Genomic DNA, 13972 nt, shown 5'->3' on the forward strand with positions numbered 1-13972 from the left:
TCAGTCACTCATCTGGTTGGTTGGTAGTGATGACGAGTCGAGCAGACATCCTCTGAAGTAGCCAACCAGGGAGTGGGACAGCTGGAGCCGGCTGTGGGAGGACAGGAAGTGGCCCTCGTCAGGGTAGAGCTGTTCCATGCGAGGAAAGAGGAAATATATGTAATGTGCAGATACATACAGTACATAAACTCATACAGTACATAGGAACCTCAAGTAAAAACCATTGCATCAGAACTGCAGACTCACTCCCAATCTTCTGCCATAGTCTGAAAACTCATCTTACCCCTTAGCACTTGCACTAGCCTCGACGACGTTACAGGCATATGCAAAGGCTAAACTTATGTAACTTAGATATCATTTTTATGTAGACATAGCATTCTATAGTGTATACTCATTTCATTGTACAGATATTCTACCGTTAGTCGGATGTTAGGTCCTTAGCTTGATTATGATTCTGGACGACTATTATGTATTTTATGTATTACAATGTAATGGTCAGGAACCTTGAACACTGTGAGCACCCAGTCTACCTAGGGGTAACCCTGGATAGATGTCTCTTTTAAGACCCACACAGAGAAGACCAAGTGTAAAGTGAGTGCGAGGAACAACCCGCAAGCTCACTGGCACAACCTGGGGTGCCGCCTTATCACAGGCTGTCTGAAACCTACACCCACAGACCGTTTGTACATCCTGGCAGGCATAGCCCCACCAGAGATACGGCAGAATGCAGCAAGCAGAAAAGAGCAGCAACAACAGTCCATCGACGAATGACCCCCTCTCTTCGGCCATGTGCCAGCCAAAAGACCCCCTCTCTTCGGCCATGTGCCAGCCAAAAGACCCCCTCTCTTCGGCCATGTGCCAGCCAAAAGACCCCCTCTCTTCGGCCATGTGCCAGCCAAAAGCCCCCCTCTCTTCGGCCATGTGCCAGCCAAAAGACCCCCTCTCTTCGGCCATGTGCCAGCCAAAAGCCACCCTCTCTTCGGCCATGTGCCAGCCAAAAGTCAACCTCCCACCAGCTACAATGACTGAGTTAAAGGCTAGCGAGGCACTACCCCCTGGATCAGACTCAACCTACGCAGTGTGGAAATGCTTAAGATTAAGATCTGGTGTTGGGCGAGCAAAAGCCACTTTCGCAAAATGGGGATATTCAAATGACGAGGACATTGTGGGCGTGTTCGGAAATAGCGCACTGAGCGCACTGTGCAATGAAAACTAATAGGCGAGTGCGCTCCGGTGCTGTATTTCTGAACGCGCCGTGTGTGTGACTGTGGCACTGAGCCATGCCCCCTGCTGGAACATCCCTGCACAGCATCGGACTTGGCAGAGTTCAATGAGAAGGGACAGCAATGTGTTCAGCTGTGGCTGAACCACATCTAGCCAAGTATTGTAACAGACTGTCTTGTGGACACGACAAGAAGAATGCGTTGTTCTTGCTTACTGTAAGTCGCTCTGGTTTAAGTCTGCTAAATGCCTAAATTGGAAATTGTAAAACAGAACAGTTGCGTTTGTGGAGTGTAGAACTTTGTAAGAATGGCCAGCACCTCAGAATTGTTTAATCTAAAAGGATAGTAAAATGACTTATTTTCTATCGATTACTCATCCCATTTTGACAGACCACACAGTACGTTATAAACCACCCAGCCAAATTAGAATGATTTAAAACACATTGTGATGTATAATATTTGGTTTCAAAGTCATGAGAAATAAGCAGCTATTTTTCTAGTTAAAGGGGTGGTGGTGGTGGAGGGGTCCATAGACGTATAAATGCATCTTCTATGCGTTTACCTGCATGGTGTAGTTGGCACCCGTCTTTATTAGGTGTCTGATCAGCTCTGCCGAATGTTGAAAATGGACGGTTGCTGCAAATTGAGAGAAATAAAATATTGTCTGTTGGGTGGTGTCCAAAACAGTTACTTTTGCAGATCTGCTACTTTTGATACTTTTGTGTGACGCTGTAGTATGATCGAGTAAGGTGTAAAATAAAATAAAAAGTAAGATGTTTCCGTCCCCACAGCAACGATATGCTCAGGATAACTGCATCGTTGGATTACCAAAACTAAAATAGTCTAGAAACACTACTAGTGGTCACATCCCCTCTGGTCGCTGGGTTGGGACTTTAGTAAAATAACGAAGCCATATTACTTGGGCTTTTTACTTTAGTTTTTTGTCTCTCTTTTCTCTCTTTTACCCCCTTAGTAATGGATATGTGCTCTTTTTGTTTTGTTGCCCGTTTTCTGTTTGGGGACTATGGATGGAAACGCCTTGCTAAATCCAGCATATTTAACATTGCATTGTATATGTTGAGTGCTCATTAATTATGTGCTGTCCCGTCCAAATAAACTGATGAAAATAAAAAAGAAAGATTTAGTTCTCAGTGGACTTTTGTAGTCTTCACTTTACTCTGGTGCCAATGAATTAATGTTTCATTTCAAAAGAGGACACAGGTGTGTGTGTGTGTGTGTGTGTGTGTGTGTGTGTGTGTGTGTGTGTACCGTCAGCCGTTCCGTGGGCTAGAAATAAAGGTTCTCCATGCAGTCCTTCCAGGCCGGCCAGGACGTTGGATGTCTGCACAGACAAATAAACAAAACTACATGCTGTACTTCACTAGGCAAGCAGATGAACAAACAAAAAAAATTATGATAGGTAATCCATCTATACATGCACCACCTCTCTGTGTATACGTCTGTAATCCACGTAACTCGAGTACCGTTCGCCCCACCGACTCCATATTTGGGCATGCCATATTGGGGCATTCATTTCCAACTTGCATCGTTCCAAGTAGGCCAGTGCACATGTATATATGTATATAAATGTAGATTCTCATATCAGTCACACGTGAGCATGAAAAGCATAAATGAATTAATCGTGAACTGATCATTAATTCCTAGCCCTCACCATTAACTAATGATGGAGTCATTATGACTTAACCAAGTGCCACATATCATTATGTAAAGACGCTATTCCACTGTTCCACTTCTATGCCCAGAATGAGTTAACATCCTTAATTAATGATATATTAGACGCTTGGTTAAGTTCACCATTACAGTAGGTCATGGTGTTAATGGTGATAAATTCATGATGAATGAATCATTATTCATCATTCATTCATGAATTACATGTATGAATTTGCATGCTTGAGTAAAACGTAAGTGGGCGATAATATCAAGATTGATAGTTTGAGGCCGAGACACTACTACAGCATGATGTAAGCCATCTACAAGGAGCAGATGGCGTGGTATACACTCACAGCATATTTCTGTACCTATTTCCTTCACATATTGTTATTCTTCTTACTATAAACGCTAAAGGACACCCTGAAGTGTCGTTTGCCTCCCTTCAGCCCTTTTGGCTTTGAATGGAATCCAACAAGAGACCTGAAAGCTGCTGTGTCTTTCAGGCTTCTTTAGGTTTCCTTGTGCAATCAAAGGATCTGAGCTACTAAAGTGTTTTTCTTCTACTTTCTTTTCGTTTAGAGCAGGGGTCTTCAACGTTTTTCATAGGGCCATAAGGAACCCTTAGCACAGAGAGAGAGATAAAGCAGCTTGGTAGCCACTGATCTAGCTTATAAAAGGTGCGGTCTCCTCTCAAGCAGAAAGTATCTCAAGAAAACTTGATGAGAAAAACAAACAACACATTCTCTGTCCCATTATGAGAAAATGCAGTCATAGGCTTCGGCTCTAAACATCATTAGTGGAATAAATGATTATATTAACCATTTGTTTTTAATCAAAAGAGGGAGTGACCTTTAATGCTACAGAGTCAAGGCAGCTTCAGATAAACGGGAGTTTTTATGTAATAATTTATGTTTGTCTAGCGAAACGAAAACGAGGTTAGCCTACAAGTGCTGAACAAAAACAGGATAGAAATTACAGGAACATTACATGGAAGAGATAAAAAATGAAAAGTAAAATTGAAGGCATAGAAGTCATAAAAGGACAAGAAGAGAAAATAAACTAGAAAAAGTGCCCTTCTGGGCACAGGTCTCCACCAGGTTATCCACAGATCCGTGCAGTTAGAGGTAAAAACCCTTTTCGGCCAGTTATAGCGCCACCTTGAGGCTGAGTTGAAATTGTTCATGTGGCATTTTGTCCTGGGCCTAGTGGGAATGTGGGTGCACAATTTCACGGAAATCACGCGATGTGTTCATGATTTGCAGCATTTTGTTTGAAACTGAGCACTCCTGTGAACTTTGGAAGCCAATCTTAACCAATCAGGATGGAGTGTGAGAAATCTGAAAGACCGGTTTGGTTGAATGGCTCTAGAGAGACTGTGTACCAATTTGCGTGATGTTTGGACAAAATCTGTAGGTGTACTGTGCAAAAACTTGTTTTGCACAAAGCGGCCTCCTGGTGGCGCTATAACAGGCCGTTCTGGAAAGTTTGGGGCAGAGGTTCATCGTTGGCATCCAGGGAGTGTGTGTACCAATTTGCGTGATGTTTGGACAAAATCTGTAGGTGTACTGTGCAAAAACTTGTTTTGCACAAAGCGGCCTCCTGGTGGCGCTATAACAGGCCGTTCTGGAAAGTTTGGGGCAGAGATTCATCGTTGGCATCCAGGGAGTGTGTGTGCAAAATTTGCCATCGACCGGGTTAACGGTGGCCGAGATTAGCTGTTCACGGACACACGGACGGACGGACACACAAACGGACGGACGGAGTGCAAAACATACTCTCCCCACATGCCTTCGGCCTGGTGGAGACAATAAACACTTTGAAAGGCCTCGACATAAAAGCAGACTTTGATTTGATTTGATTTGTATTAAGGATCCCCATTAGCTGGTGCCATAGCAACCAGCTAGTCTTCCTGGGGTCCACATAAGAGTAAACATACAAACAAATACAATTACACATATATAACATAATACCTTGAATGTCATTTAATAGATGACTAGACTAGAGTCTTTTTTTCTCGACTGAAAACGCCAGACAGACAGAACAGCTGATTTGAACAGATACTTATTCATACATGTGGTTAGAGTAATAACACGATGATTTATCTTTGGTTGGTTAAAGGTACGTAAAGAAGTGTTAAATAGCTCTATATTCTGTTAGTAATCATCGCTAGTATAGAGTGTGTGTTCAGTAAGAGAAAATACATTTTCAGGTTGGCATACCAATTTTATCTAATCAGGATAGAGAACTCTGACAGGATACAGATTAAACAAGAGAAATTGTGTGATGAGCACACAAAATTGGAACTCGAACAGCTGATAAATGGGTACTCTCTACCTGAACATTTATTTTGTGTTTATTCAAGAGCTGGAGAGACAGGGAGACCCTGATACTGAACAAACCCTGAGTCTAGCCTATAGCACTGATTACTATCAGAATAAAAAAAAAAGATATCACCAACGCTACCTTTAAATCAATACATTTCATTGCATTTGGCTTCTCACTTCATCCCGGCGCCGTTTGGTCAAATATTAGCCTTCTAAAATGCCAGGCTCACCATGCCACCTTTTGGGTGACTCCCACCCGCACTAAGCATGAATCAAGCCCCGTCTCTCTCAAGAGGACTAGATGCGTGATTACTAGATTATTATGGTCTGTCCCGCTGGCGTTCTTTTAAAGCATTGTGTGCAATAGAAATAGCTCAAGCTGTCCCAGTTTGGGCGCCAACCCACTTTGACGGAAATAAAACAAAAGGACTGGAACAGTGGCCAACATTCACACGAGCACTCTAACCATTATTAGCTCATTTACTGCCAGAGTCTTTTTTGAACGTTTTTGAGCTGGGGAAGGGGGTTAACAGTTAACAGTTCCAGCAGAGAACTATAGGTGTGTATGTGTGTATGTGCATACACGCACCCATGAACACAAACACATGAATGCACACACACATCAAACACGGATATAAACAAACCCGTATGTGCATGCACGCGCACACACAGAAACGCACGCGCGTGTACACACACACACACACACGAGTGCGTACACACGCACAGAAACGCACTCGTGTGTACACACACACAGAAACACGCACGCACACACAGAAACCCGCGCGCATACACACACACACACACGCAGAAACGCGCGTGCACACACACACGCACACACACACAGAAACGCGCGTGCAGACACACACACACACACAGTGTGTGTTAAACTCCTTGCTGTTTTCCAATCTGTTTTTCATCTCTCACAACAGTGACATATGCACCAGACACATCAACAGATATAGGTAAACAATATCTCACCTGGTATCTGTTCCCCTTGCCGCCCCCTGCTGGGGACCCCAGGTATCTCTCTGAGAACGCAGAGGCTGCAGAGAAAGACAACACACGTTCAAAAGAAATGTATTCGCCGATATAAATGAATAACGGTGAGATTAAAGTTCTCGGTTCATGTCATTTGGACTATAGAAGTGGGGCATGTCTATGGAAGCATGTCATGCACCGGAAAGAGTAGCTACAAGAACACGTCGCAGAGCAACATGGTGTAAGCTTGAGATAGACTATGTCTGTTATTTGTCAGATGAAATTGTATTTTGAGTATTCGAAGTGGTCAAAACCAGCAAAAGAAAGCATGTTGTTCAGTCATCCTGAAAATCCTACGGTAATTTGATCTCAAATATTTCAAATCTGTAATTCCTTCAACCGGTATGGCTACCAAAACATCATGATTCTAAACATGTTGTGCTTGTCGTTTGTGAAACGTCATACGTGTGCTCTTCAAACCGTTTCCAGCCGTCGTGAGATTTTATTTAGGACTGAGGCTAGATTCTATAAAATATCTTCTAAATGACAGTTTTCTGAAAAACCTATGTTTCTATGAGAGTGGTGCTCAAACCATTTCATGTCAAGGACCCCAAAGATTATCTGTATTTGTCTGCGGACCCCCCTTCGGAAAACATGTCATCGCCACGCATTGTGAGCTTGTAGAACGGCTATTTTCAAAAGATTCTTATACATTTGAAAACTTGTGGAAAAGAACATTCTGCATAATGAGTACTTTTTCCACCACTGCCTCTAGTTACAGTATAAATAGTGTGAGACGGTGAGATGAAAGAGCATGCAGGAGCGGGACAGTGACACAATGGATGTGATAAGTATGCCTGTGTGTCTGTCTGCAATAGAATTCAGTACATTGAAGTCCAGTACATGAAGAACCCGGTTCAATAGAGAAGGTACATTAAGAACCTGGTTTCTCAAATTGGAGATGACTCATATCAAAGTTTGGAATGGGGATGGAAGAAATGTGGCCCATAGAACTGCTTGGTCCTGTGAAATTGCTGTGTCAAATCAACAATAAACTATTTTGTGCTAGACCTTTTTTGACCCAAGATCTACTTTCTCGCGCATTAATGGTAATTGGTCAATACGTCAGCTGTATTCTTTCATAAAGTTAGTCCACATTTATGTCTGCCTGACTGGGTCGGAAATAATCGGATCTCGGTCGGGCGCGGTGCTGCCATTTGAAAGAAATCTCGGCAAGCTGAAAACACCACCTCCGCTGTTTTCGACCAATCGTACCTCCTAATGTTTAATTTATTCACGTGCAGAACAGATGTACAAGCTAACAACCTGACTGATGCAATGCATAATGCACTTGCAGGAAGGTTGTAGATCTGCTATCTTCGGTAGCAGTGTATTATGGAGGACTCAAGCTATCCAGCTTTTCTTTCCTTTTTCCCGAAATCATCTACCCGTCGACCACGATCGATGGTTGGGCACCCCTGGTGTAACCTGTAAATTGGTTCACTCACCACACAGAGTCCAAGTCTGTTCACTCACCGGCATACAGAGTCCAGTCTGTGGTCAGAGACTGGTTCACTCACCATAGAGTCCAGTCTAGAATAGAGCTGTGGTCAGAGACTGGTTCACTCACCATAGAGGGTCCAGTCGATGACGGGAGCCTGGGCTGCCACACACCGGATCAACCTCTCCGCTGACTTCATCATCATCAGACTCACGTAGCCGCCGTAGCCCTGCACGGACAACGCCCTCGAACACTCAGTCCACGTACTATATATATATTTTTTTTAAGATATTTTTTTTGCGGCTTACGCCTTTTATTGATTTTTGAAGGGACAGACAGTAGGCTGACAGGAAACGGGAGAGAGATGGGGGGATGACATGCAGTAAAGGCCGTGTCGGGTCCGGGAGTCGAACCCGCGGCACACTGCGACTGGATTACCAGTCCGGTGCCCAGACCGTTACGCTACGGCCTGGGCCAGTCCACGTACTATTTTTTTTTTTTTAAGATATTTTTTTGCGGCTTACGCCTTTATTGATTTTTTAAGGGATAGAAAGTAGGCTGACAGGAAACGGGAGAGAGATGGGGGGATGACATGCGGTAAAGGCCGTGTCGGGTCCGGGAGTCGAACCCGCGGCACACCGCGACTGGATCACCAGTCCGGTGCCCAGACCGTTACGCTACGGCCTGGGCCAGTCCACGTACTATTGACTTAATAGCAGAGTGTTAGAGGGGCAGGGGCTGAACCCATTCTGACCTGAGATCAGATTCATACGAGGTTTCCACTGGACACACACTGGTCTGATTAACCCATTCTGACCTGAGATCAGATTCTAAAGATGTCAGTCGTTTTTCAAGCTCGTATCGCGCCACTCGGTGGCGCGATATGAGCTTGTAGATCTGCTATTTTTCAATAGCTAAAGCATAGCATGATGCCAACACCAAAATGGGTGCCCGTTCAGAATGGGTTAAATCCCGTAAGAGGGCACTTTTGGACAAAAATTGAGAAATCTACAATCTAAAATCCACAAGCTCTCAACGCGTCTCAGCGCGACGCGTTGAGAGCTTGTAGATCAATTATTTTCGGGGCACAACCCAGCACTCTTTAGCTAGTGGAGATGCGGTGTATACGACATGGACTTCAAAACAAATTTGTTCAACGCAAAATACGCAATAATAATAATAAGCAATTCTCCTGAACGCTGCCTTCCGGCATGGCATGGAAAGGAGTGGCATTTGCATTTCTTTCACCATAGAAAATGCTGCATTTGTGGTCTGGAAAGGGCCCCCTTTGATGTCTATGTGTGCACGTCCCTGGCAGCGAACATCACTAAAAACATTTGGTGTCAGTCGTCGTTTGTTTGTTTGATGCCAGGCCGAAGCCGTGGCTGAGACTATGTTTCCGCCCTTGTCCGTTTGTCTGTCCCTGTGTGTGTAGGACTGTGCGTCTGTGTACAGCTAATCTCTGGGCACCGTTGGCCCGTTCAACGTGAAACTGTGCAGAACCTCTGCAGTTTCAGTCTTTCAAATGGGCCCGTTATAGCGATATCACGCGTGTCGGTACAAATCTCTATGGTCATGTGATCAAGACGGATCTGTCCGATTTTCCATACCTCATCCTGATTGGCTAAGATTAGCTTCCAAAGTTTGCAGGAGTGCTCAGTTTTCAACGAAATGCCTCAAATCATGAACACAGTGTACGATTGCTGTGAAAGTTTGCAATTGCACTGCTCCTGTGCTTGCGCTGCTCCCGTGCTTGCGGTTATGTTTAGGGTTAAAGCTAGTCATTTCCATAGAGTAAGTGCGGAAGTTTAGCCTAGCCTTAACCTGACGCTGCCAGATGAGGGCGGTATTGGGTAACCATGTTCCCCAACACAGCACTCATCTGGGATCTCTCAGGGAGTTGAGCTGACAAAAATCCGTTCCGTACCGAACCAATCAGCGTGAGCTAAGGGCGGGATATGTGTGAAACCGGATGTGAAGCTATATAGACACGTCAATATGATCATCTACCAAGTATCTTGAAAAAAAGGAACAGCCCCGTCATCGAATTTGCTTCCGCGATCCCAGATCCCAATAAGCTGTGAAACAAATTTGTGTAGCAAGCTTCTTGGATCTGGCAGCGTCAGGTTAGCCTAGCCTAGCCCCGGACCTCAATTTTGAGGTCCGGGCTTACGCACGTAACGTCACGAACGTCCGTCCACCTCCATTAAAGTGCTGCAATTCCACATTTCGCCAGTAGGTAGTGGCAGCTTCAACGTTGGATATAGCCTTACTAGGGGCTTGGACATTTCAGAACAATGAGTCTTCGGACTAATGACACGGGATCCTTAAGAGTGTAAAACCCCATTTTACGCTCTCATGAGTTAAATTATTGTTTAACATATCCAGCGCAGCGATAGTTCATTACAGACACAGAAGGCAGGAGGTTACTTACTTCTAATTATCTCTGCCTGGAACCCCCATTCATTCGCTAATAGTTAATTGATCGAAATCTATTCAAACGGTGGTCCGTGGCTTAAATGCTGAATAAATAATGGTATGAAAAGTGATGAATGTACCTCTCCATAGACTCCTATACGTGAGCGGTCAATGTATGGCAGCTTCACCAGATACCTGCAACACAACAGGGAAAATGTTGTTGTATGTCTGAATAAGGTTGTGTGTGTGTGTGTGTGTGTGTGTGTGTGTGTGTGTGTTCATACTGCAAGGCTGCTATCTGGTCCTGAACATCCACTGTTCCCAGTCTGTGATGGAGTTGATGCAGCAGCCTGTGAACACAACACATCACATATTTGTACTGTATTGACTAGACTAGTTCATGCTAATGTTGTTGCTAGCATGACTAACCATATGTATACTCAGGCCCGGATTTACCATTTCAATGATGACATTTCAATGATGAAATTCTAAAGTATTGCAATCCAATTCAACTGAGACTTGTGTATAGTTATTGTATACTTAGTTGTATTATGTTTAAACATTGAGAGCTTCTGCTCTGCTGTCTGCAGGCAGTTCCTGCTGTGCTGTGTGGGGTATAGCTGTAGAAAGCCTGATCCGGTCTAAAGCCAGCCATGCACATTCATACTCCAGTTTTATGTGATAAGGTGATCACCGAAAACTACAATATGATAATATACTTGCTAGCATGACTAACCCCCGGGAGCAGTATGGGTTAGCGGCCCAGCCTGCATCCTCCGTGAGGAGGAAACCCCAAAACCTCCGATGAGGCTGGTGCAACGCAGAGGTCCTAGCTATACTCCTGGTGAGAGCAGGAGTGGACCTGGTGAGACGTAGGAGGGGCCCGGGCAGGAGTCAACCCACAGAGCCTAGTCCCTCCACATGCCAGAATAGTACCTCCCAGTCTCGGCAGAGTAGTTCCGGAGTGGTTCCAACGGATTGTGTGGCCCTGGTCTTTCCCTAGTGGGTCTGATCGAGGGTAGCTACTGGGACGTAAGTCGGGACTTGATCACCCCGGCTGGGTCACCTGAGTGAGGGGTATGATGTTTGCGAGACCCGAAACCCTGATGACCTTGGGATACATCACTGAGGATGCGTCCCATCCAAGCGATGTATTTTCGTTCTAACCATCTAAAATTATTTATTTTGGCTTTGCTTTATTTTTTCTGGCGGAATTCGAAGCGGAATGATTCGCAGAAAGAACCAATGTTGCAACTTCATTGCGTGTGAAATTGTACAAAATTTCAGCGGGGTGGCAAACACAACTTGTAGGTCTGTTATTGTCAAAAGATTTTTATACATTTTATAAATGTGAAAACTTAAAAACTGGACATTCTGCACAATGAGCACTTTAACTTTTTGTACAGTACAGTACATTTCGAATACAGGACTTAGACTTACATGTTTCTACATCGCAGTATTGATACTTAAGTCAAATATATATTGTTTTACTTCTTCAAACACTGGTTCTCTGATCTGAAGAGAAAAAGAAAGAAACTAAAAAGAGCGCTGGTCGCTGACCTTTCACCTCTGAACCCAGAGCCCCTGCCGTCCAGTCGCGCCACAATGACCTGCTCAGAGTCCACCAGGACCCAGTCCCATCCCAGCATGCACTGCTCTGAGACCGTCTGACCTCCTGGGGTGCTGCCACTGTCGGGGGGGAAGAGAGAGAGAGAGAGAGAGAGAGAGAGAGAGAGAGAGAGACTGTAGAGTTTGCCACTCATTTATTCATAAAATCTTTTGATTTAGAGCAAAATTCTTGAAAATCACAATACACTCCCACCTCTGCCCTCCATCCATTTTTTCTTCCCTATACTTTTATGAATTGCCAACCTTTCTTACCGAGGTGTGACTGTATCAGCAGTCTACCTTTTTTCCTTTTTTTTAAGAGGGAAGGAGAGAGGGGGAAAGTAGAAGGCTAGAGAGGGTGATGAGAGTCAAAAGTCAAAAGTCTTTGCTGGTGATACCATCACTTTTGAGTTTTGACTATTTTTAGTTTTTAAGATTTAAACAGCTTTTGGTACCAAAAGTAGTTCACAGTTTGGGCAATCTGCTCCAAAACAGTCAGGACCATATCAAAGGGAGACACATGAAGGCTAACATTCAAGATCAATCAATGACTCTCTGGACATTGGCCAGTAAAGCCATCAAGATTAAAGTTATACGTGTATTTAAAAAAAGCAGTTCACACAGGGGAATCTGATTGCTAAGTCCTTGCTCACTTTTACAGGAAGGCAGATAACTCATAGTCCTCATTTAGTCCATGGGGTTGTAGTGTGCGGAGGGTGTAGGTCTAATATTATGCCTCCCTTCTTAAGAGGAGGTTGTGGATATCTCCACCTCTCCGGGGTAGCTGCACCCTCCCTATGCCCAAATATCGGAGCGATGCCACGGCATGGCCCATTTTGTTAAAGTGTTGGCCTATAAGGACATTTTTGTCCAGGAAGGTACGAGGTGTGCCGGTTGTGCCCATATATGGAGGTCCCCGATGTCAAATACTCTGTATATTGGCAAGCCCATAGACGAGCAGTTCTGGACAACCAAATATCCGAACGACACTGCGGCGAGCACCACACTCCCTCGAGTGAAGCCTGGTCAGTCCCATACTGTATATGGGCACAGCGGTCGGATCTGTGGCTCTGGACCACCGGAGTTTTAAGTTGTTAAATAAGAGTGTGTGGATATGACACATTAAAAGGTAAATGTTCTGAATAATGCATAGAGCCAGACACTGGAGGCCTACTCGCTGGCTGTTGGACGACTGAACAGTGCAAACACAGAGAGGCTTACATGACCAGCAGCAGACCATACCGCCTGGAGTCAGAGAAGTCAACGGGATAGGTCAGCTTCAGATGCAGCTCTGATAGGAGAGGAAGAAGAGATGTTAACTGACCAGGAGAGACAGAGAGAAAGACGCACACACACACAGAGAGAGAGAGAGAGAGAGAGAGAGAGAGAGAGAGAGAGAGAGAGAGATGAATTAGAGAGATATAATATAAGAACGCTTCCGTTATATGGTCGGGAGCAACAGCAGTTCTGAGAATGATCAAGCGCTAAAACTCATGTGACACCTCCTCCTCGTTCCGCTGTGTCTTTGCGCAAATTTGTTCCAAATATAAAAAAATAAATAATAATCAGAGCATATACTGTATAGCTTGACGTTTATCAGAAATAACAACACACAAAGATATATTTTAAAATATACGGACGATGGCTTCCTTTCTCGGAATTTGGGAGGTGTAGTTCCAGACTCTATAATATAGCATTTGTGGAGATGTGTGTAATGTGTAGTGTGTAGTTGTCTAGATATACGCAAGACGAGTTGAAAGTGAATGCAGAGCAGACACCCACAGATGAGCTGCCTTTTGGGCACTGCGTCTGTTGTACTCTGTCGCACGCACGCACGCACGCACACAGATAGTATCGTCTTACCAAAGTGCTCCTCAGTAGTGATAGTGACAGTGTGACTTTGCACCGTCCTCTTGCTCTCTAGTGCTGACCTCACGGGCAGGTTGTCCTCCAAGACGAAGTACGCTGTACAGCCACAAGGACGTCACGCAGGAGGCAACACAGCACACAGGTTGAATAGTTAAGATCCCCCAGAAAAACGTGTGATTTTGTGATTGTGATATGTGATTTTATGCTGGGAAATAGGTACCGTAGGTTTGCGAAATATGTGGGATTGACCCCCTGCATAATCTGCGCCATTTGGCTGATTATGCAGTACACATTTTTCTGGAAATAGTCAACACAACGTTCAGGAACAGAGCACGGTTGAAAACCAGTGTTTCTTTTGCATGCGTTTACCCACGGACTAC

General features: G+C 44.5%; 1 protein-coding gene across 1 annotated transcript in view; it reads right to left on the reverse strand.

Annotated features, from left to right (window-relative positions):
* The window catches only part of LOC310853872 (inactive dipeptidyl peptidase 10-like), a gene marked incomplete at both ends in the record, with an annotated part of 61946 nt that continues 47974 nt past the window's right edge, over positions 1-13972 (reverse strand). Inside the window, 10 exons of the mRNA XM_083758346.1 lie at positions 1-129; positions 1786-1859; positions 2493-2565; positions 6197-6261; positions 7827-7950; positions 10256-10310; positions 10400-10465; positions 11676-11804; positions 12945-13014; positions 13587-13688. Coding sequence (XP_083614472.1) covers positions 1-129; positions 1786-1859; positions 2493-2565; positions 6197-6261; positions 7827-7950; positions 10256-10310; positions 10400-10465; positions 11676-11804; positions 12945-13014; positions 13587-13688 — 887 coding nt within the window. The remainder of the gene's footprint in view (positions 130-1785; positions 1860-2492; positions 2566-6196; positions 6262-7826; positions 7951-10255; positions 10311-10399; positions 10466-11675; positions 11805-12944; positions 13015-13586; positions 13689-13972) is intronic.

This window comes from Protomyctophum parallelum (genome assembly GCF_964188405.1).
Source record: "Protomyctophum parallelum genome assembly, chromosome: 23".
NCBI lineage: Eukaryota > Metazoa > Chordata > Actinopteri > Myctophiformes > Myctophidae > Protomyctophum > Protomyctophum parallelum.